The sequence below is a fragment of the Kwoniella dejecticola genome, chromosome 1, assembly GCF_000512565.2.
Source record: "Kwoniella dejecticola CBS 10117 chromosome 1, complete sequence".
NCBI lineage: Eukaryota > Fungi > Basidiomycota > Tremellomycetes > Tremellales > Cryptococcaceae > Kwoniella > Kwoniella dejecticola.
Window position 1 is genome coordinate 1,135,501 of NC_089301.1, and position 22,446 is coordinate 1,157,946.

At 48.5% G+C, this 22,446-nt stretch overlaps 11 protein-coding genes across 11 annotated transcripts; 6 read left to right on the forward strand and 5 right to left on the reverse strand.

Moving 5' to 3' along the window:
- Positions 1-86: 86 nt before the first annotated feature.
- I303_100436 (uncharacterized protein) lies at positions 87-1,178 on the reverse strand (the record flags this gene model as incomplete). The annotated part of the gene is made up of 7 exons (XM_065968115.1): positions 87-204; positions 256-277; positions 330-394; positions 517-582; positions 633-762; positions 810-1,014; positions 1,065-1,178. The coding sequence occupies 7 exons, from the start codon at positions 1,176-1,178 to the stop codon at positions 87-89; spliced, it is 720 nt and encodes a 239-aa protein (XP_065824187.1).
- A 164-nt stretch (positions 1,179-1,342) lies between these two features.
- I303_100437 (uncharacterized protein) lies at positions 1,343-2,407 on the reverse strand (the record flags this gene model as incomplete). Its single annotated transcript, XM_018403807.1, has 3 exons — positions 1,343-1,509; positions 1,704-1,939; positions 1,992-2,407. 3 exons carry the CDS (start codon positions 2,405-2,407, stop codon positions 1,343-1,345), a joined length of 819 nt encoding a protein of 272 aa, XP_018266461.1.
- Positions 2,408-3,909: 1,502 nt separating this feature from the next.
- I303_100438 (uncharacterized protein) lies at positions 3,910-5,229 on the forward strand (the record flags this gene model as incomplete). Its single annotated transcript, XM_018403808.1, has 5 exons — positions 3,910-4,045; positions 4,098-4,326; positions 4,370-4,542; positions 4,593-5,005; positions 5,059-5,229. 5 exons carry the CDS (start codon positions 3,910-3,912, stop codon positions 5,227-5,229), a joined length of 1,122 nt encoding a protein of 373 aa, XP_018266462.1.
- Positions 5,230-5,619: 390 nt separating this feature from the next.
- Positions 5,620-7,745, forward strand: I303_100439 (uncharacterized protein; the record flags this gene model as incomplete). Its single annotated transcript, XM_065968116.1, has 6 exons — positions 5,620-6,421; positions 6,502-6,841; positions 6,889-7,035; positions 7,087-7,256; positions 7,310-7,619; positions 7,673-7,745. 6 exons carry the CDS (start codon positions 5,620-5,622, stop codon positions 7,743-7,745), a joined length of 1,842 nt encoding a protein of 613 aa, XP_065824188.1.
- A 1,167-nt stretch (positions 7,746-8,912) lies between these two features.
- Positions 8,913-11,973, forward strand: I303_100440 (uncharacterized protein; the record flags this gene model as incomplete). Its single annotated transcript, XM_018403810.1, has 5 exons — positions 8,913-9,638; positions 9,691-9,943; positions 10,001-10,501; positions 10,549-10,714; positions 10,767-11,973. The coding sequence occupies 5 exons, from the start codon at positions 8,913-8,915 to the stop codon at positions 11,971-11,973; spliced, it is 2,853 nt and encodes a 950-aa protein (XP_018266464.1).
- A 411-nt stretch (positions 11,974-12,384) lies between these two features.
- I303_100441 (uncharacterized protein) lies at positions 12,385-14,608 on the forward strand (the record flags this gene model as incomplete). The annotated part of the gene is made up of 12 exons (XM_065968117.1): positions 12,385-12,610; positions 12,677-12,728; positions 12,773-12,801; positions 12,859-12,947; positions 13,007-13,139; positions 13,199-13,402; positions 13,456-13,531; positions 13,588-13,692; positions 13,746-13,791; positions 13,847-13,918; positions 13,977-14,045; positions 14,096-14,608. The coding sequence occupies 12 exons, from the start codon at positions 12,385-12,387 to the stop codon at positions 14,606-14,608; spliced, it is 1,614 nt and encodes a 537-aa protein (XP_065824189.1).
- Positions 14,609-14,926: 318 nt separating this feature from the next.
- Positions 14,927-15,616, reverse strand: I303_100442 (uncharacterized protein; the record flags this gene model as incomplete). The annotated part of the gene is made up of 1 exon (XM_018403812.1): positions 14,927-15,616. The coding sequence occupies one exon, from the start codon at positions 15,614-15,616 to the stop codon at positions 14,927-14,929; it is 690 nt and encodes a 229-aa protein (XP_018266466.1).
- A 999-nt stretch (positions 15,617-16,615) lies between these two features.
- On the reverse strand, positions 16,616-17,275 carry I303_100443 (uncharacterized protein; the record flags this gene model as incomplete). Its single annotated transcript, XM_018403813.1, has 1 exon — positions 16,616-17,275. The coding sequence occupies one exon, from the start codon at positions 17,273-17,275 to the stop codon at positions 16,616-16,618; it is 660 nt and encodes a 219-aa protein (XP_018266467.1).
- A 908-nt stretch (positions 17,276-18,183) lies between these two features.
- I303_100444 (uncharacterized protein) lies at positions 18,184-19,426 on the forward strand (the record flags this gene model as incomplete). The annotated part of the gene is made up of 3 exons (XM_018403814.1): positions 18,184-18,928; positions 19,007-19,148; positions 19,222-19,426. The coding sequence occupies 3 exons, from the start codon at positions 18,184-18,186 to the stop codon at positions 19,424-19,426; spliced, it is 1,092 nt and encodes a 363-aa protein (XP_018266468.1).
- A 189-nt stretch (positions 19,427-19,615) lies between these two features.
- I303_100445 (uncharacterized protein) lies at positions 19,616-20,828 on the reverse strand (the record flags this gene model as incomplete). Its single annotated transcript, XM_018403815.1, has 6 exons — positions 19,616-19,729; positions 19,821-20,040; positions 20,109-20,270; positions 20,346-20,475; positions 20,574-20,650; positions 20,710-20,828. The coding sequence occupies 6 exons, from the start codon at positions 20,826-20,828 to the stop codon at positions 19,616-19,618; spliced, it is 822 nt and encodes a 273-aa protein (XP_018266469.1).
- Positions 20,829-21,257: 429 nt separating this feature from the next.
- I303_100446 (uncharacterized protein) lies at positions 21,258-22,258 on the forward strand (the record flags this gene model as incomplete). Its single annotated transcript, XM_018403816.1, has 5 exons — positions 21,258-21,299; positions 21,472-21,556; positions 21,621-21,679; positions 21,743-22,009; positions 22,097-22,258. The coding sequence occupies 5 exons, from the start codon at positions 21,258-21,260 to the stop codon at positions 22,256-22,258; spliced, it is 615 nt and encodes a 204-aa protein (XP_018266470.1).
- Positions 22,259-22,446: the final 188 nt, after the last annotated feature.

A 22,446-nucleotide genomic window follows, 5' to 3' on the forward strand; every position in this document is an offset into this window, starting at 1 on the left:
ATACTCACAACACTCTGTGCAAACTCCCTATTCAAGCTCCAATCTGTCTAAAAGGATGACCAGCAAAGGATTTTCTGCATAAAGGATTACAACCCCAGAGCAGACCACACCCATTCACTCCAGTGCTTGGGATCCTCCTGTATCACCTGCACAGTCAAGACAGCCACCAGGCCATCTGAGATCTCCCCTCCAACAGGCTGCACACTGTACAGCTGTCAGCAGAAGACCTTTCACTGAATCCAAAGTGCAGCTTACCCAACATAGTGATTCCATTTAGCTGCAACAGAATCAGCTCTGATATCTGTCACTGATCATGCACTGCCACTTACTCCTGTTTGCTGGCACTAGATCCTCTATGTAGTTCACTGTGGTTCTGTATCTCCAACCTCTCTTGCTGACTTCCCCCTATGAAGCTAGCATCTGAATCCAAATAACCTTTAATCGCTATATTGGTAGCATTTCCCACAAACAGATCTCTGCTTTGGTCAGCCTATACTGGTGAATAAGGCAGCTCACCTTCCAGCATCATATGCATTGATGCCTAGTTGATGGTATCTCTTGCTATCCAGCTCTGTTGATGCACTGCATGTACAGGACAAGTCAGCATTGCCTTTTTGAGATGGATTACTGACCTGAGGAAATAAGCTCCACTTGTTTCCTGCTTGAAGACTCTGATGTGGTTGCCACCATACAAGGTCTCTAGACATGTACCCAAGAAGTGGTTGTGGAAGTACTGATACCTCAGAAGAGCTTTCTGTGTCTCTGAGGGATTATGAGCAGATGACCTTTATTCTTCCTCTGTGACTTACGGTTCTTATTGCCATCCCCAAGATTAGCCTGCTGTTTGTTTCCCATATGAAGGCCAAGACATTGACCACCAAAAGCACCTGCTTCCAGATAAGTATACAGCCCACCCTCCCACATGGTCTCTGCCAATACCCTTGGATCAGACTGGTTGGAGATGATCACATTCAGGGGCTCTCCTAGATTGGGAGGGAAAGTGTTGAGAGTGTACTGCCCATTCTCCTGATCAGTATGCTATTTGGCCAGACAGAACCACTCACAGTGAGCATACTTCCTCCATTGAGAGAGGGATCAACAAATCCTTCTTGAGCTCTGCCTTGAACACACACTGCTAAAACAGCACAGATGTTTGGGAGGAGTATTCTGGCCAGCATGATATCAAGGTGGATGTGACAAGAAACAGATATGGAAGAGAGAATGATCATTCATCCAAAGCCTTGGTATCACTGTTCATGCTCTTGTTTCCATAGCAGTGAACAAAGGAGGGGCCTGGGAGTGGAAAGATGATGCATTGAGCTTTTATGAGGCCATACATACCTCAAGACATATGCTTCCTAGCTAAGTCTTCTTTCTTCTCCTCTGCTCCAGCTCTAGAGCAGATCAAGTAGATGAGACCCACAGCAGCAAAGCAGAGGATGATGGTAGCTTCCTGCCAATTGTCCAGAGCCATTGATTCTATAGTTGCCTCTTGAGAGGCAGCTTCAACTGAAAAGGAAAATCAGCTTTGTGCTTCTGAGTCCTGCAGCTGGCTGAGCCTACCTGGAATGGGTGGGACCACCATCTTTGGTGTTACTTTTGGCCTTACTATTCTAGTCTTAGCTCTGGGTGACCTCTGTTTGATGCGACCTACAGACTGTTTTAGCTCTACAGTTCTCATCACACCAGGATTTGTCACCCACTATGGATATTGATGGATCCTTGTGGTTTCTTCATTTTACCATTGCCAGCAGACTGTCTTTGTAAGTGCTGTGCCTGTATCTGCAGATTCTGCTGATTCATGGCTGCCATTTGAGCTGACTGCATTTGCTGAGCTTGCATCTGCTGCATCATCATTGAGTTCATCATCATCATCTGCATTGAGTCTGCAACAGAGCTCTTGGAATCTGTAGCTTGGCTGACCACTTGAATATGTGGCCTACACTCTCATTAGCTGCTGACTTGCTTCTGTGGTCAAACAACAAGCTCACTTCTCCTTGTACCTCCTGACTGACTTGGTTCTCAGGTTATGCTGATTGCTGGACGGATAGTGCTCTTCATGGACCACTGCATGTTGTATATCCTGGGAGGGATACTGGTTGGATGGCAGAGGTGCAGAGTGATCTGTCTCCTCAAGATGTTGCAATTCTTTATGCTCTATCAGGGGATATGTACCTTCATTGGCCATGCTGAGTGGGTGTACCTGAAGACTGTCACCCTCAGTGGGTTCAGCTGAATAAGGTGGAGGAGGAGGTATGTCTTCTAATTGAGGGACTTGTTGTGCAGTGTGCCAAGCATCCCATGGCTCTTCTTGTACTTGAACCTCCTCTGCTTGCTGAACACTGTTGAGCTGGTGCTCAGCTGGCATGATCCGGGGTTGGTCTGGCATGAAGGTTTGAATTGACATTGTTTAAAAAGGGTTATACAAGATAAGTAAACAGCATGGATGTACAAGCAGTAGGCAAGCATATATGAAGTGGCTTCAATCTATTACTAGACTATTCTTGACATGAGATTATGCAGAGCAATGGGTCTAGGTCTGTCTCACCCTGAAACATGAACAATCTGTCTCAGCCATTCCAAACACACCCTCCTAAGACCAGAATTCCTTTACCAACTTGATGCATGGTATCCATACAATGGCCCACCTGCAAGGGGGACCTCAGCTTTCCCCACACTGTAGCAGAACCTCCTGTAGTCTGGCTTTTGATGTCGCAAGTACTTGGGTTGTCCATATAAGTGAGCAATGGGTGTGACAGATGCCCAGCCAAAGAAAGGCCGAGGCCCAGATCCAAGGTCTTGCAAAGGCTGAGCTTGAGAGAAGGGATGAGGTGTCCTGGGCAAAGGGTACAGCTGTGGGCTTTGCCAGGAAGTATTGTATCTATTGAGTGGGACAACCAGGCTCTTGTATTCCAGATGATCATTATAGTCTCTTACTGCTTGTGAATGATGTTGAAGCCCTGGGTTATTGTGCTGATGGTAGCTTGAGCTGCATTTGTGACCACAATCTGTATTCTGCATGATCCTCATCTCACTTATGATCAGCCAATGAATACACAGTGCTGACTTACTTGGTGGGTCAGTTTGCACATGTAGATAGAGAAATGATAAAAGTTCAAGACCAAACAGTCAAAATGATCAGCGCTGCACCACAAGAGTCTATAGGAGAACTGATGCCTAACCCTTTGTACTGGACAAAGGCAAGTCAACCTGAACCTTTCTACTTATACATGTTCCATCATTGTCACAACTGCCTATCTTTCACCAATATGTTCCAGACATATAATTGTAGGGTCCATACCAGTTGTTGGCCCAGCCTGTTCCATAGTTTGGCCCATAGCCATATCTTCCCCATCCATTATACATCCCGGCATACATGTTACCATAATAGTATCCTGGGTATCCAGAGATCACTGGTCCAGCAGCACTGTATACAAGCATGCTGACATTGAGTCAGCACTGATGTCTACACAAGAAGGTTGAACTTACTTGTGTGGAATAGTATCTCAGCTCAGCTGTTATAAGATCTGTGTTTAAAGCAAGATTGTTGTTTGTTTAGTTTGATATTGTTGTTTTGCTTGTGAATTGGGAGGCTCAATGCATCTGTGTGACATGAGATTTTATACCATGGAGGGAGCTTACAAGTTGCAACAGGCAGACAAGAGTAGCCAGTAGATCCTTTGAGAATGCCCTTGTTGAGTAACTATGGGGTATGACAACAAAGCTGAGCTAGTGTTTCCTTTTACCAAAGCAACCTGTTGCAAAGTATTCAAAAGAAAGCTATTGATAGTCTTGTCTATCAAGATGGTCAGGAGGAGGGAATCAATCCTACATCATACCAAAAGGGAAGCTGCAGAATGACTAAGACCAGTACTCAAATCAAAGCTTTCAGAAGTTGCTGTTTGCAAAATGGCTAAAGTCTGGATTAGTGCTGCTTCACCCCTGCTAACATATTCTCCTTCAAGTTCTGACTGGGACCAGCAGTCTGATGGCTCTAGACAGTACCAAGAAGAAGATGCTTTCACAGTTGAAGTTGAAGCAATCTGTGAGCAGTTCTTATCATTTGAGTCTGGTGAAATGTTGACCTTCAGTTGCAGTCTCAGATATTGCCTTTGTCTATGACAACCCAAGTGCAGATAAGATCCAAGTAGGACTTGATGGCTCATCAAACCAGCCTCCAGCTAAATCAGATGCAACAAACCTATCAACCACATTTGGCAGTCACACTGCAACACTACAAATTGATTGCACAGCCTGTAGGCAGGACAAAGCCAACCCTTTCACCTTGCAAGGAGTGGAGCTTACAACCCAGGTAGTAGAGTCTGGGTGAGTCATCCCTGGGATAGTCAAAAGCTGATCACCTTGTCAGCTCAGGATATAATGCAACACTAGATGACACTTCAGATCACATCACCTATACCGGATTTCACTCATCCACTGCCCCTCAGTCAGATATAGCAGCTATTCAAAAAGGGCAGTTCCAGCATGACACGGTCAGCTACACTTCAGCTGGTGGAGCTTCTGCAGCCTTTTCTGTTCAAGGTGAGCAGGCCATGCACAAGCTTATGGGCTTAGCTGAAATCTGTCATCAGGGAGTGCATTCTTTGTGTTTGGGATGACAGGTCCAGGGTTTGGATCCTACGAAGTCAAGCTGAATAATCAAGTTGCTGGAGTCTACAATGCCTCATCAAACATTGAGACCTACAACACTCTACTGTTTTTCACAACATACTTGGATGCCAACCAGAAGCATCAAGTTGTAATCACTAATCTTAATGATGGGTGCCTGTTTGCTTTGGACTACATCAGCTATGTCTTGCCAGGGCTAGCAAGCTCTATAGCACAATCTGCCCAGTCTGGAACCCAGACTTCAACTTCAGCCACAACACCAGGAGCTGCAGCTGTCTTTCCTACTCAGTCAAATAGCAGTAACAGCAATACAGCTGGATCTGGTGATAATGGTGGGGCAGTCATTGGGGGTGTGCTAGGAGCCCTGGCAGGTTTGGTAAGTCGGCTCCTGCATGTGTATGTCTACAGCTAAAATGTAGAGAGGGACAGTTCTTGTTGTGGATATGCTGGAAATACAGGCAATGGAAGAAGGCAGGTGGAGAAGGATCATTCATGGTAGCTTTGTGGGGAGGTATGAGAGTGAAAAAACAGGAACAACAGGAGAAGAATAAGTTCCATCTTTGGCTAATGGTGTGGGCTAGACCTAAATATGCTACATGATGATTTGATGACCAGTCCACATCCATGCAATGCTTGCCTAGTCTTGGGAGGAACATGACTGCATGTGCACCGATCCATGCCTTCTGGAAGACATCTGTGCTATTGCAGACTTGGGCATGGGATGTATGGCCAGCAGCTCTCTCACAGGCTGAACAAGCCAAACAAGGGATGCACAACAGATCTCCCTTTCTTGTAACTCTCTTTTCACAACCTCCATTCTGCCTGATGTCATGATGGGAGATCAAAGCTTGCTAGCACTGTGAGAGCATGAATATAAATCAGGAAACAGTCTGTGTCTTTCCTTGATTGCTCCAATAAGCATTACAATCAAACATTGAATACCCACAAGCAGTTACAACTACACTCAGAAGTTACATTCTCACTCCAAAGATGCTAAGACTCAGACACCTCAAATCAGTCAAAGCATTCCGGCCAGGTCATCAATGTGACTTGAATTGTCTGAAAGCACTGGCAGCTATCGGAAGCCTTTCTTCCCAAAGCAATCTCAGACCCAACTTTGGCAAGGTTTATGCAGCTATAGGTTTGGGATCAGTGGTTGTAGGTGGCATCACCTACCATTGGCTCTCTGAACACAAGTACAAGAATACTACACTCTTCAGTGGCTTAGAGGCCAAAATCAGGACCATACCAGCTCAAGCTGTGGAGCTCACTTATACTGTTGACTCTGCCACCGGTTCCAAGCCCAAGACTTTTTCCCACTTGTTGCTCAGTGAGGAGGAAGTTGAAGAGAAGGTCAAAGCTGGCCAAGCTGGTGTCACAGTGAACAGACCAGATAATCCAGTGAAGAAGTGGGAAGTCAATTCATTGCCTGCTGTTGATGATCTAGGAGAAGACAGATATTCAGCTGATCTCATATCCAAGGGTTATCTAGCTGACCTGTTAGAGGTAAAAGAGGGAGAATCATTCTGGAAAAGATGGTGGGATACCAGGACCAAGCTTTATCCTAAGAAGCAAGGTGAAGAGGTCATCCCAGGAGATGGGAAGCAGGATCTGATGATGTTCAGTGTCTTTGATGGGCATGGTGGACCTCATGTGGCAGACTTGCTCAGCAAGACCCTTCATGGTGTCTTGGCTTATAATGCTGGGAAATTGCTGGAAGAAGGATACAAGTGTGGGAGGGACTGGGAGACCTCTGACATCAGGGCTATTCCTGAGCAGGGACTCAAGCTGAGTGATGATTTGAGACCTGCTTTTGCTGCATCTCTCCATCCACAGACCTTTGCTGAAATGATTTCTATGAGGTGAGTGCAGATTTGAAGAGGGCCACCACTGACAGGTACAGCTTCTTAGCTGTGGATGCCAATCTGATCAATACAACCTGCTCAGCTCTTTTCAAGCCAGGCCTGTTCACCTCAAGTACTGGACACATGCTTCCACCTCATGGTCCTGCAATGTTAGCATTGGCCACACAATTTGATATGGGTGCTTGTGCTGTCACAGCTGTTGTGGATGCTGAAGCTGATAAGCTATATGTGGCCAATGTGGGAGACACAAGGGCTGTTGCTGGGTGGTGGAATGCTGAGAAAGGTGAATGGAAATGTGACATCCTTAGTTCAGATGCTGAGTGTGAGAATGAGGCAGAAGCAGCAAGGTAAGTGCCCATGAGTGCTTGGATAAACTGATCAAGATGGCACATAGGGTGAGGGGTGAGCACCCTGAGGACGAGAAGGATACTGCAGTGCACAATCAAGGTTATGGGGATACACCCAGGGTTCTTGGAGGATTGCAGCCATCTAGAGCAATTGGAGATGATGCTTACAAGATAGACTATGATCACTTCAAAGAGTGAGAGATAAACCACCTCACCTCAATGAGTGAGCTGAATTTGTAGCACAGGGTTGGAAGGGCCCTCAATCAAAAAGAACCAAGACAAAGATGGAAGTGGTTTGAGGAGTGTCCTAACAAGACACCCCCTTATGTCACTGCTCAACCTGAAGTTGCTGTCAGGGATATCCATCCTGCGACAGGAGAAGAGCTCAAGTTTGTTGTCCTAGCAACTGATGGGTGTGAGTGCCCCAGTCACAAAGTTGAAGTCTGATTACGACTGATAAACCAATAGTATGGGACAGAGTGACATCTGAGGAAGCTTCCTACCTCTTGGCTTCTCATCTGATCCATGATATTCACCCTGATGTGCCAAGAAACCAGATCATGGTCACTTGCCCTCACAGCCCTCCTGCACCTGGATCTGACCATCCACACCCCCAAGAAGAACCCAGAGTGGATGGCCAGTGGGTGTATGAGGACTCCAATTCTGCAACACACTTGATCAGAAATGCGATTGGAGGTGAAGACAGAGAGCTGAGAAGGCAGTTCATGAGCATGAAGAAACCTGGTGCAAGAAGCGTCAGAGATGATACCACCGCTCTGTGAGTTGTTGCCTCGATTGTGTTCAATTTGTGCTGAAATGGTTATGGGACAGTGTGATCTGGTTTGATGATGTCAAAGGCCATGACAACAAAGAAAATGAGCATGGTGGTGGTGTTGATGCTTGATCTAAATAGCTCAGAATGATTTTTGTATATAAATGTATGTTGTACTGTGTATACTGCCCAATGTGCCAACGAGAACTAGCGCTCTCGATCCAGCGCATCGCTTCCCGCTCGGAACATTTTAAGCTGTTGGTGCGCGCCCTGAGCGCACAACGCTTGTTGACGTGCATTTCCCCGAACGCCATGGGGCACCTGCATCTTCTCTTTCGAGAACTTGCCTTCGCGAGGGACGCTCTTTGCAGCTGAGAGTCTCGCGAAGCAAGCCTGAGCGACGGAGTGCTGCGATAGAGCTCGACGACGCTGCTACAACTGGGTGCGCCAGTGGAAAGAATGGTGACGCAAGTACGATGACGGGGTGATGATATAATGAGGGGCGATGTATGTCTCACCTGAAGAGACAAATGCCAGGGTTCACTCCGTTCCGTTTTTCAATTCAAGTCTATTTACCCCTTTACCACATTCTCACTGGCATTCAACTTTACATCTTCGTTCAATTACATCTACAAGCCATACTATACATATACACGCATCAATCGCCCTCGCTTTCGAATACGCGCTGTAGACGCACTCTCTGAGGGCATACAAGGCCAGGTGCCCGTTATCGCTTATTACCGACGCCAAGTTACAGGTGTGTCAAATCAGTCACGGGACCGGTATCCCATTCAAACCCACCTCACTTCGTCAAGCTTCATCAGAATCATCCACATCCAACTCGTCATCATACATCGTGCTAGCACCGAGGTCTTCTACCCTTCTCGATCTCTTCAAATCCAAATCTTCGATTGATCCAAGACGAACCGAATTTCCAGTTTGACTACCAAGCGGAGCCATAGAGCGGGACGGCTGTGCAGCAAGAGAAATACCATAACGACAAGAGCGCCATCTCCGTTCCCTCATCTGTCATTACATATCCAAGTGACTAGATCAGACCGACATGTTGATACTGTATTAGGCTAACATATTCACGTGAGTCGTGATTTGCTCTGATCCGGACATTGGGCTTAATCTTTGGGTGAACGGATCTCGATTACGAATCCAACCAACAAAGTCGCCAACTTACCACATCCATCCAAGTCCTTTCTTCGATGCTCCTTCGCCTTCTTCTTTTCTGAATCACGGACGATCACTTACTTGTCTGATGATTCACAACAGAACGCTCCAATTACTATCATGGATCCGGCCTCAGCGGATCAACCTATCGCTGGGCCGTCTTCACGGCCATTCATCGCACCCACGCCGACGACCGAATGCCCGCTCGAATCCCCTTGTCCCTTCCTGTACACCACACAGACCATCATCAGCCCTGCTCGTCGCGGGAAATCCTTCAGAGCGAGCAAGTTGGACCATCTAGCATATTTAAGCCATATCAGGCGACAAGATAACGGGGAACCATCTTCACAAGCCTCCTCGGAGGTATTCAGCGGAGCTGCAACGTCGTACGATTCCACCAGCGCGACCGGTACGACCGCTCGACCTCTTTTCACTGGACCCTCACCTTCTGCATCATCACAAACATCATCAGATGGGTCGGCATCGTACAATGCATCCTCAATAGCGGAATCCTACACCTATACTCCTACCTCAACATCATCCTCCTCTTATTACCGCTCAACATCGTTCACCTCCCTTTGGTCATACAGCGCATCGAGATCGCGCTCCTACACCGCCTCGGCGTCTCTACCGTCTTCGACAGCCTACGTCCCGGGTGTTTTATTGAACCTCACTTTGGGTGGAGATAGCGATACGGAAGCGGTGTACAGCGTCGATGTGTCTTTAGGCCATAACAATGAAGCGTCTTCGCGGCGGAGGGCACTCAGAAGAGGCAAGCCACCAGTATGGAATGGGATGGATGTGCAGTCCGTCAAACTGCAGGTAGATTTGGGGTCATCAGATATGGTAAGTGCCCGTAGCCAGCTCAACGATGTATCGCTAATCCACTCTTGTTTAGTGGGTCGCGACCACTGACTGCACCTCGTCCTCCTGTCAATCCGCTTCGAATCTATTCAATGTCACCCAATCGCTCGACTCGGGCGTCTCAGCAGATATCACATATCAGTCGGGCTCGGTGGATGGGGATATATATTGGGAGGAAATCACAGTAGGGGATTTCGGAATAGGCTATCAGGCTTTCATAGCGGCTACGGATGTGACCAATGAGGATCTCAGTGGTGGCAACTTCAGTGGCGTTCTGGGTCTAGCCCGTAAGTTGTTGCCGAGTGATCTTATAGACAAGTAGCTGACGCCAATCATTACGCCAGTGCCTGCTAGTTCAACCATCCTGACCTCGATCGGCGGTACAACCGGCTCAAATCCTGATGGGGCTACATTCCTCGATAACCTTTTCGGTGCTGGCGCTTCGGCACCAACAGAGAGACTATTTGCTCTGGGCCTGGAGCGTAGAGAGGATGTAAGAACAAGCTCGTCATTCGGAATTGGAGCCGTCGATCAAAAGATCTGCCCTTCCCCTTGTTCGCCTCCTTATATCCCAATCATTTCGCAACCGCAATTGGGTGTCACAGGTTATCTACACTGGCGCATACCAATACAGGGGGTCTCAATCACCACATTTGGCGATCAGGAGAACGGTACCGGTGCGAGTACGACAAATATCACGCTTGGCCCGAGTCAGGTTTACGCGACCAAGTCCACTCCACTGGCGGTGCTAGACTCGGGTGGTGTGCCGATCCTGACGGGATACAGGCAATACGCGGATTTGATATACAACGCGGCGGGGATCTCGATGAGCTCTGACGGTCTTTGTGAGTGACTTGATCTAGATTCTTGCACCATGGCTAACTTGAACCAGATCGCATGCCGTGTACCCAACAACTCGCGATCTCGTTCAACATCGCTGGTCAAGCCGTCCCGGTCCATCCTCTGGATATGACCTATCCTGATCCAGATGACGCAAGTCAGAAGCAATGTATCGGAATGATCCAGTACTCCGGCAATCTTGGCGAGTCTGGTGATTTGTAAGTTCTTGGCGTTGTCAGTCCGACGAACAATGCTGACGACTCGCTTCAGCATTCTCGGAAGCTCTTTTATGAAGAATGTGTATAGCATCTTCCAATATCCCGATACCAATAAACAGAAGACTTGGCAGCCGACGGTCGGGCTGATCCCATTGACCAATGCCTCGGTCGCTTCGCAAGATTTCTATGCTGTTCGCGTGCAGCGCCAATCCCTCGCTTCCGTCTCTTCGGATCAGCAAGCCAGCACTGGGGGCTCGCCGAACAACCCCGGCTCTCAGCCATCGCAAGGGGCTGCAGAAAAGAAGGTCGTCAACACAACTGTGATCGCTGCTGTCAGCGTTGTCGGATTTTTCGTCCTAGCGGCCGCAGCGTTCTGTGCATGGTGGTTCTGGCTCAGAAGGAAATTTGGTGCGGCAGGAGTCGTGGAGTACAAAGACGCACCAACGCGACCGAAACCTGCGGGCTACAAGAGCGATAGTAGCTTTTCTTCGTTGCGGACGAAAAAGCATACCTCTACGCAGCGGCAGAAATCCATGGTGGAAGGCTTCTCTGGGTCAGAGTACGAAGGTGACTCTTGGATGTCAACCACCGAAGGGAACGATTCAATCAGGTTAGGATACCTACCTGAAGTCGCAGAGGAAGACGATGATGCTCGTCGAACTAGAGCAGCCGATAAACGATCGTCCAGGGGCTCGACGTTGGGCGGGGCAAGCGGCGTAGACCAGGAAGAATACCAGTTGATCGATATGACAGATCCTCTTTCTCCGGGCAGAAGTAGAACGAGATCGCCTCCGCCGCCTCTTCCTATCGTTTCTAGTCACCATCGCACCGACTCTACGGATCCGGAAGTGCCGAACTCAGCAAACTCGGAATCATTCCCACTCGCTTCGGCGCCATATCCTTCGACGTCAAATAACGTCACCAATTCAAAATCAAGAAAACCTTCTATGTCAATGTCAGGTCCCTTTCCCTCCGCACCTTCGATGAACCACATGTCTGGTCCTTTCCCTTCGCCAACACCCATCAACCACATGGCCGGGCCGTTCCCCTCGCCAAATCGACAATCGATGAGACCAGATATCTCGCCAATGTATGATATACGGACGAGCGATTATTTCAGCGTACCTCCAGCTACGAACAGGGGCCGAGAGCACAGAAGAGGATCGAGCTCGATGAGTGATCGAAGAGAATCGAGCGGTAGGAGAAAGTCGAGTCCTTCGAAAGCTGCCACGGGAATCGAGGAGACTGTACCGGAGTGAGGGATGTATGGACAGTTGTAGGGGCTTTTGCGAGTCGCTTCACGGGGATGGACATTTGTGTATTCTGTAGCTACCAACAATTCGAGAATATCATGTATGCATGCCGTGTTTTATGTGTCCTTGTTCTCATGTCCAGAGAGGGTATTGGGATCTTGACTGATACGGCATTTCAGGGTTCGTTTATGGGACCCCGACCACTATGAGCTAATTTCGAGCTCACCGCAATTATGTTGTTTTCAAGTCCCAGCGCGAAGATGAGTCATGGATAGCATCTATTTCATTTCGCGGATAGAGCTATACAGGATCGTCAGCTATCTCTTTTGGACGAACTTCAGTATCCATGAGCAATATAAGATCCTGAGGCTCGACAATCCCTTCCTTCGTCAGGTCAGGAGATAGCGAACCACCGGTATGATGCGGCTATCGTTGCTCCTCTTCGCCCTGTTTCCGCTTGTTCAAAGCTTGACAACATCGGAACTGCGATCTCGATCGATATACCAAGTCTTGACGGACCGCTTCGCCCGCTCGGACGATGATAACACGCCATGCGATCCGGCTGACAAGAAGCATTGCGGAGGAAGCTGGAAGGGAATAGAGAGGAAATTGGACTACATACAAGGCATGGGTTTTGATACGGGTCAGTCGGTCACTGATACACTCTACAACACTTGTGGATCGCTGACGCGTTGTGTGATATTCCCAGTATGGATTTCACCTGTTGTCGCTAATATTGAGGGGTTCTACGGACACGAGGCGTACCATGGTGAGTTCCCCTTAATGAGTACCACCGCTGATACAGCACAGGCTATTGGACATCCAACCTTTTTCGTAAGCGACTCTCACATAGCTCGCGCATCAATCGGGGCTGATTCTGACTGTGCACAGAGCTGAACGCAAAATTCGGGACGCCGGAAGACCTGATCGATCTGAGCGCTGCACTGCATGCAAGAGGGATGTTCCTCATGGTCGATGTCGTAAGTCTATTTTAGTTAATTGGATATATATATCTGTAATGATCTCTTCCCCTTCGCAGGTTGCAAATCATGTCGGAGCGGAATCGAAGGAGACGTTCTTGCCTTCAGCTCGATACGGACCGTTCAACTCGCCCGCGGACTTCCATACATTCTGCACGCCAGATTGGGAGGATCAATGGGATGTTGAAAATTGTGAGTTCTTCCGGCTCAGCCTAGGCAATGTATCATGTACTAATAATCTCTGATCTCAGGTTGGCTATCTGAAAATATGCCAGACCTGAATACCGAATCTCCTCATGTCATTGCTTCGCTGTACAGCTGGATACAAGACTTGGTCAAGGTATTCCACATCGATGCGCTTCGGATAGATACCGTCAAGCACGTGAGGAAGGATTTCTGGCCTGGATTCGTCAGAGCTGCCGGAGTAGTGGCTATGGGGGAAGTACTGCACGGCGGTATGTCGTTTTCATTCCCGTAAAAGACCATGCTGATGCGTATGCACTCATAGACCCAGCATATCTGGCTCCGTATCAAAGGGAAAGTATGACTAGCATCTTGGACTTTGCTACATTCTTCCATATACGGCAAGTCACCTTCTTGAGACTATCTTGCCTTTATTCCGATCTGACACGATGTACAGGCGAGCTTTCGAGACTACTCTGGGCTCAATAGGAGAGTTAGTGGACATGGTTTCAAAGGTACACAGACTGTTTCCGGACCCTACGACTCTTGGATCGTTCCTAGAGTAAGCGATGTCCAATGTGGTTGTGGTTGGATTGCTGACGACTGCTTGAGCAGTAATCACGACTTCCCGCGCTTCGCTGGCATTACCAATGACCCCTCGGTCAGTCCATGAATACAGTTTGGTATCGTCCCAGCTGACCTTGTAATCTCTTTAGCTGATCAAGAACGCCGCTGTGTATCCGTTCGTCAATGACGGCGTGCCGATATTCTACCAGGGCGGGGAACACGTAAGATAACGTTTAAAGCTATATCGTCATCAGATCAATGCTGAATATGCCTGCTCAGGGGTTGCGAGGCGGCCAAGATCCGCTCAACAGGGAGGCAATGTGGACTTACGAATATTCTCAGTCGACTGTTAGTCGGCCCTCTTCCGTCAGGCTGAATTGGAGCTTATGCCATCGCAGAATACGTACAATGTCATCAAAGCACTGAATGATGCTCGTCGATCCGCATACTTATCGCATCCCGAGTTTCTGACTACCCTGATGAAAGCTTACCAGCTCGGAAATCACACCATCGCCGTATCAAAGCCACCTCTGCTGTCGGTGCTGACGAATTACGGATCGAGCGTGCCGGCCGTAGGGATCCACCTTTCTCCTCAACAAACAGGTTTTAAACCTCTATTACCTGTGATGGATGTTCTGACTGGACAGATCTTCTCGACGGACCCGCAAGGTGGACTGACTGTATCATTGGTAAAAGGGGAACCGAGGGTGTTCCTGCCTTTGGCTGTTCATAGAGGATTAGCAGATAAGGAGTTGTGGGCAGCTGTACCTCCGCCACTCAAGATCGATATACATACTTCGGGTCGACTGGGATCACCTGGAAGTCCGGGTGGACATAGGCTAAGACCTAGCCTGAGTGGGTTGATGGGATGGTGGTCAAGTAGCGGGAGGGGAAAGCTAGGCGACTTGTGAGAGCGTGTCAGATATATGAAACAGGGCCTGGGACACTTTTATATGTATCAGTATTCTGCTTGATAAATGCTGTGTATCTATAGAAACTCTTTTTGAAAGGTAAAGTGCACTGCATCCTGTATTTCAAAGCAAATGCAGATCGTCATCATATGAACATGCGGTTGATCAAATATCGTTCAGCAGTTACGTCAAGTACTGATTCTTGTCTTTGCCTTGGAAAAGAACATTATCGCCCTCTTTCCATCGATCCCAGACACGGTCACACAACGGGCCCGATGGCCCAGCGATACCGAGGCGTTGGAAGTAGCCGATTGAGGCTCACATCTGGTCTGTGGCCGCGTACCGAGTGACGTGTGCCGGGGTGTAGCACTGTTGTCCTTCCGAAGATAAAGCTTTTGTGTGCTTGAGGTCCTTGGCGTTGACATCACAAACAATCACATCATCCTCTGCCTTGGGTGTGATCGGGAACAGTGAATCTCGCAGCGAGCCCTTGATTTCCGTTATCGTGCTGAAAGGGTCCGTCTCGTCCTTCAGAAACAATGAGAGGCAATATGTCTCTTCCTCGTCAACGTTGAGGTTGGAACGAGGGATAGCCCTGAAGGACGCGTGGGGAACGCAATATACCTTGTAGCTCTCGACATCTGCCGAGTGCTCAAGCGGGTCCCAGAAGTCTACTTGGCAGGTGTGATGAGCGTAGTCGCCTTCGCCGGATCCTCCCCCTCGTGCAGACATGAACGCTTTCGTAGGAGAAATGGTAAAGTCTTTACAGCTGATCTGCGGGAGGCGTCCGGCCGAGAGATCCAAGAGTGACATTTCACTGTGTTTATTGATATTGGAGCCGATATACTGCTGCATTTCGGAAGAGGGTCGAACATCGGGATTATGGCTTCGGATCTGGCTGCAGGTTAAGGTATCGGTATACTTGCCCCGTTGAACTTCTAGCGCCATGATCACCTCATCCGCTTTGTAATAGGTACCCTTGTAGGTAAATTCGGATACTTCTGCCATCTTCCCGCTTAGATGGATGGCTATTGCGCTGCTACGATGTTGAGCTGTGATTGGAGGGGAGAAGGTGTAGATGTGGATTTTTGCGCCAGTATATATAGAGTGAACGCATTGATCCCCACAGCTTGTAGGAGTGGGCGGCGGGCTTCGACCTATTCAAAGGTTCGATTATTTCGAGCACGTCACAGGCTCGACCTCGCACCTCAGTGGCGTAACATGATCAATGGAGGTCCTTCAGATTTGATCTAGACCTTGAGGTCATTGAGGTCATCGAGGCATGAACATGGTCGAGGCATACGAATTTGCAAGACAAATTGCACATATCACATCCGACATCAGCCCGGGACAGGTGGCGGAACGATCCATCCTTTCAGGTACGTCAGATATACTGCTGTGAACATCCGGTTGCTAAGCGATTGAAGAAGGCCGCGAACTTGCTGACCGAGGTGATCAAGTCAACTATGTCATTGGCGACGCCATGCAACCTCAAGAGAGGAGTGACGTACAGACACCTCTTTGCCCTTACCCTCCCGGCATTCTACATAATCGGTTTCTTTGCGGTGTCGATACTGATAAGATCCACATTTGGGTTTTTTTATGTGCATGCTACGGTAATACAGGTACGTATGGGCAGCAGGTGATCAGTCATACGCCTCAGACATTGCCTGTGATATTTATCCCAATGCGTTACCCTTCCGTTAAATCAGAGTTGAGCAGTATATGCATAATCTGCGTGTTCCGTATGCTGCTGATTGATACCGTATGAAAAGAAATAGTATGATTACATATGTGATCAAACCCACTTATCTCGATTGTAGATCTGATCGATTGGGTCAGTAGGTGGCAGCTTCAGAAACCCAATCAAGGATCGTATCTGGAGCGGAGCTTCTCTCTGCGAGGATTGGCGAATTCGGCCAATCTATATGGACGTGCAAGTCCGTCAGCCTGTCTGATTGGGTTAATGCTAATGTCGCGAGACGCGTGACTTAGACATACGGGTCTTTAGCAAATAGATGAGGCATCTATCCCCTCGATAGTGAGAGCGGTACCAGGTCGTGAAGCGGTATTCGCCCAGTGAGGATTCACTACCTGGTCCTCGTGATATATAGTAAGTCGAGGATTGAATATCCCACTATCACCGCTCACAGCTCTGATATCGGGGCAAAACGCTGCATAGTACGATCCGGAGTTTTGAGTTTTGGTTCGATCTAGCATGCAAAAGCACGAGGCATTGGCAGTCGCGGGAAAATCATCCGAGAATTCATGTGATTGTACCTTCCTGACAACCACCGAGGGAATGTACCAGGGTTTGGCATGATCCCACACTTCCCCATACCCTGGAACAAAGTGTGAGTGGTACGATAGTAACTGAGCTGATCCTTGCACCCATTGTCCGCTGTTCATGTCGGACGCAGGGTCGGCAGGGTAAAAGAACCCGTGGTGCAGTATGCGGCCATCAGAGGTAGAATCAGGTTTGTAATATGGGTTGCTGTTGGTGTAGTTGATGAAGCGGAAGTATATAGGATCGCCGGTACTCGCCGCATACTTGATGGCATTGTCCAAGGTGACAGTGTCTTCAGTGACCTTCCAGGTGCTATATTCGTTGAGTCGATTCAGAGCTGGCTGGATAGCGGTTGTACATGAGCTGCTTGATGATGCCATGGTGGATATGTAAGCTAGCTGCCGGGAAGTACCAATCACGATGTCAGACTACGGAAATTCTTTCAGTATTGAACTGGAATCAGCGGTTACTTGATGAGAAATGACAACAGAGAGAATGGCAAAGTTGACTGACTTTGAGGGTTCATATAGCGTGACCCTCGAAATGCCTAAACACTGGAGCGCCTGGTCTAGCCTGAGTCTAGGTCACTGGCTTCGATCCAGCTTCCTTGCTGACGTCCTGTCAAAGGACCAATCATCACGTCATGGCAGCCGAAGCATGGTCCAAATCGCCAGCCCCGAGGAACAAAAGGTGATCAGAAGGCTAAGAGGGTTTGTGACGTTGCAAGTCCCCCAGACGAGGATGCCTCGATCTGACGTACCCCTTGACGGTCAGCCAATTATTATTCTGAGTGCAGTCATAGAGACTGCCGAGTCGCCAAGGATCGTGACCCGGTATAGTTCAGCGAGCAATGGCAAGCATGATGACGTGGGGTGCTATGGCTGAACCGAGTTGGACAAGCCGTTCTGAAGCATTGCAGAAATTTGGCCGCCGTCACTGTCGTTTCAACCGGTCGCATCTGGACATCAGTCCTCAACCTCTAATCCCCCCTCCTGCTTGGATCTGTGCATTGCATACGCCTTCGCCTTTTCATCTTGACGGTGATCCTATGCCATGCGTGAACACAGGAGAAAGGAGCCGTCGTTCTCCGCCACGAACAGCAGTACAGCTTCCACGTCATCATTTTGCCAAAATCACTCGCAGCTGTGCTTGCTTTGCAGTCAGAAAGGTTGAACCAAATAAGGCCTTACTGTGTAGGGTTGCTGCTCCAATCTGCACACACGCAGAAGTAGCATTGACTTCACCATCAGCTTGCTGGCCAAGCTCCGCGTTCCTGCTCTATCCAAAAATGGCCCATCCACTGATACGCGCCGCGCTGCGCGTGGTGTCATACCCATTCTTCATCCTCCTTCACCTGATTTTCGTCCTCTCCTCCCTTGTACTGCGGACATACGAGACCTTCACCCTGGCGTCATCGTTATATACCAACGCGACTTCGGATACTGAAGATGGTACGCCTCCGAAGCACTTAGCTGTGATTTTGGTACCATCCAACAAGTATCGGAAGGGTGAAAGGGAATCTCTTTCAGAAAGCATCCTCCGTTCCGTTGGATGGGCATCACGAGCCGGCATAGGGGAATTGTCTTTTTGGGATGGTCAAGGACTGATTCAATCGGTACTACCTTCTTTGCTGAAACAACTTCAACTCAACCATAATCATCAAATTCATGATGACACTCGCAATCTACCCCCTTCTCCACCTTCGACACCGCCCAACGAACCTACTCAGGACAGCGAAGACGAGTCTAACGGAGTTGGTACACCGCCTTCTCCTTCCCCACGACGAGAAGGAAAAACCAGCAGAGACTTGGTCCAGAAGCTAGAAAGTGTAGGAACGGAGGTCAGGACTGTATACATACGCTCTGGCCTGGATCGTGGGGAGGTGGACAGGAATGGTTACAAAGGATTGAAATTGCATTTCCTCCCTCCCTCGAGCTCGGAAGAAGTATTGGTGAACCTGACGAGACAGTATGTGGAGCGTAAGAAGGATGTCAGTGAGATCAGCGTGAAAAGTATAGATAGGGATATAAGAGGTAAGTCTTCCGCACTAAATTTTTCTGCAATTCTGACAAGTCGACATCACGACGAATGGATCTGATCTGGTTGTCTAGATCAACTGCATTTCACCTCAGATCCAGATCTACTCTTGATTCACCATCTCTCACCTTCGTCAACAATACAGGCGCTTCTGCCTCGACGTCCGCCCGAACTTTGGGGCTATCCGTTCTGGTCATTGCGCATTACCGAGATATAGTGAGAATATTTCAATTGCTCCGCTTTTCTTGTACAGCTTAGCTCAGTGTCATCACGATGTCATCCCAACTAGCCAATACCCTTCGCCCCTTCCTTTGTTGCATCACCTGAACCCTCTCTTGCATTCGCTGCGGTCCTCGTCGTTACCCTTCTTACGCAAATTGGGCCACGCGGTCAGCCTGCCCGTCAAACTGGATGTCAATGGTGTGCTTGATAGAGAAGAATGGGATGGAGCGATGCGAGCTTGGTCAAAAGTCGAACAGAGGCTAGGCAAATAACGGAATTGCACTGCCTCAGGTCAAAACTTCAGATAGAAGGATAGACGGTATCAACGGAATGGGAAGGGGGAAGGTCAGAACGACGATGTGTATCTGTTCGGAATTTGTGTATGCATTTACATCTTCATATCGCCAAACACATAATACATTCTAATTCTCCTTGAAATCCAATTCGCTGGAATCAAATGGCTATTGCGTCTGAGCTCCGTACCCTCTCAAACCTTCTGCGAACTTCCAGTACGTATCGGCTGATCTGGAATCGGATATGGTGACTCCTCCAGCTGTGATCGTAGCGACTTGATACTATCAAAAACCGCCAGGGGTTTAGCATTTCACGAAACTCTCTATTTCTGACTTTGGGCTTTTAGACGACCCAGAGGTACAACGAACTTACCTTGTTTATACTTCTCGCATCTCTGTAGAAAAGCACCTTCATACAATCATCCAATACCTTCTCAGCTTCCTCTTGAGTCAATAATGGTCCTTCTCCATCTATACCTGCCTTAGCCTCGTACGCCTCTCGAAGTAATGGCTGAGCCAAATGAGCACCGAATCCAGTCGCCAACGTGGGAGCGGTATATGTCGTTCCGAGAAGATCAACGTATGCCAAGAAGCTGTAATTCACCCGCATTAGTGATTCCTAGCTTATTGATTGTGCGCTTCTTGCGTGTTTGTCGCTTACCTCTCTTCCTTGACTTTATCCCATCCACCGACTAATACAGCATTCCAGACTGGGTTCATCTTACTTCGTCTAGCGTAAAAGAGGTTTGACAGGAGCTCGTAGATGTTTTTGGGTGACAGGGAAGGGTGGGAATCTGTTAATGCTAATGCATCTTCTGATCGTCTGATTCAGACGATGGCATATATGAATCAGCAAATGCATGAAAATTCGACAGAATCCAGATACAAGTACACTCACAATAATCCGTCTAGCTCCTTCTTGAGCCATTGGAAATCTGACATATCCCCCGCGACACCTAACAAAGTATGTTTGCCCAATGGGTGAAGACGCTGGATATCCCTAAATCGAGCGAGAGAACCATACGAAGCTGTATTCTGATTGTCAGCTTGGATGCCGTGATGGGCGAGGTGGTCATGAAGCTGATATGAGAAGTATTCAAAAAATCTTGTAGTGATCATCACTCACCGAGATTGTCGGCGGCTATCATTACTCCTTTATCGAACTTCAAACCAAGTACCGAAGTACCGGTGACCAATGGTTGTCTGCTCTCGAGATCACATGAGTCAGCTGAGTCGAATTTGCAGAGGCAACGGCAGCTCACTGGGTATGTCCAATGGGGCCATGAGCATGTGAGCTCTGTCCACCTCGTTGCGTCTGGGGTAAAGGGAAGGTATTGTATTCGTTGAATGACGAGTTGGCTGGAGCTGGCTGCTTCCACATTGCTGGGTGCTATTGCGATGCGGGCAGAGAGTCAGCTAGATTCGCATACGATCACAACTGTCACAGCTCACCTGAGATATCATAGTGGATGTTCTTCACTGGGACGGTCGTGTCGTTGATTGGTTAAATCTAGCTAGATAATAAGGCCTCGATGTAAGCAAGAGCAACAATGATAGGCGATGAGATTGAGAGGATAGACGATGATGCGGACGACGCGCACTCATCACACCATGACGTGGATTCATCACTCCCGCCAAAGATGCCACGTGCTGAGGTGATAAGAGATGACTTGTACCCCACACGGGGTAATCCGCTCGGTCCACCAAGCTCACCTCAATCACGACCCGAACAAGGCGACACGCTATGGTAAATCAATTCAGCTTCCTCTCATCTATATCACTCTCATACAGCCCATATAATATACCCAAGATGGCAGCACCACAACCCCAGTTCTTCGAGACTATCACAAAGGTGAGGGAGCTTCCAACTGGATACTTGTATCTCGTCATTGCCCAGTAGCTGCATTCAGCAGGCTAAGTGGACTGCGACTCTGTCGGTGTCCCAGCCGAGGGGCTATCATCTGGCCTGATGATTGGAGGTCCTCGGAATTCAGCAAGGGCTCCTGCTGACTATCACCATGCAGTCCTTCACCGAGGTGACCATCACCGAAGCTGGTGTAGACACCGCTGAATTCTTAGACGCCGCCGAGAACCTGGTCAAGATCTTTGGTGAGTGATCAACGTCCAGCTGAGATGACCAGACTGGAAGAATCAGCTGATATGACTCATGCAGGCCTTTTCGGGAATCCAGCTTTCGTGGTCGTGCAGAACGATCTTACCGGTAACATCACTGTGAGCCCACCTTCTTATCCCAAACACTCCTGTTGCTAAGGCTGATTCCGCTTGATGGTACAGAAAATCAGAGCGTACTTGGCTGCCAACCCTGAATCAGGCAAAACCCTCGAATCAATACTCGCAGCTGAGAAAGCCAACATACCAAAACCGAAAGACAGAACAGCTACCGACGCCTTGACATGGTTATTGCGAGGTTTGAAGTTCACCTCGTTGGGACTGAAGTACAACTTGGATAACCCAAGCGAAGAGCTCAGTGCGAGTTTCACGAAGGGATACGAAGGGTCGCTGAAGAAGCATCATGGTATGATGGTTCGACCTGTCTTCTACGTGAGTCTCAAGCCTCCTATGTCACCTTCCGGACCCGGCTGGCGCTCAGGGATGTAAGCTGATCAAATAGAATTGGTGGAATTGCAGCTCGCCATGAAAGCCTGTCCGTATAGAGCCAACTTCTACCCCAAGCTCGGTGAACCTCAGTCTGAAGTGATTCCTAAGCTTGAAGCTTGGCTCAAGGCCCTTCAAGATATCGTTGCGAAGGAAGAGGCCGTCTTCAAGGCCGGAGGCTACGGAGAGATCTAGTCATCGCATTATTCACTCTCTGTACGTCGTAGCGACAACTTTGAGATCATTATTGCGTACTGTATCCGCGTGTTCATGCATTGCACATCGCATGATATTGCTATATTTTGTATTGATCTTGCATGCAGCATTGAGCTGCCAGCTGGATGTCTCGGTGGAGGATGATCGGATAATTGCCACTTTGAGTA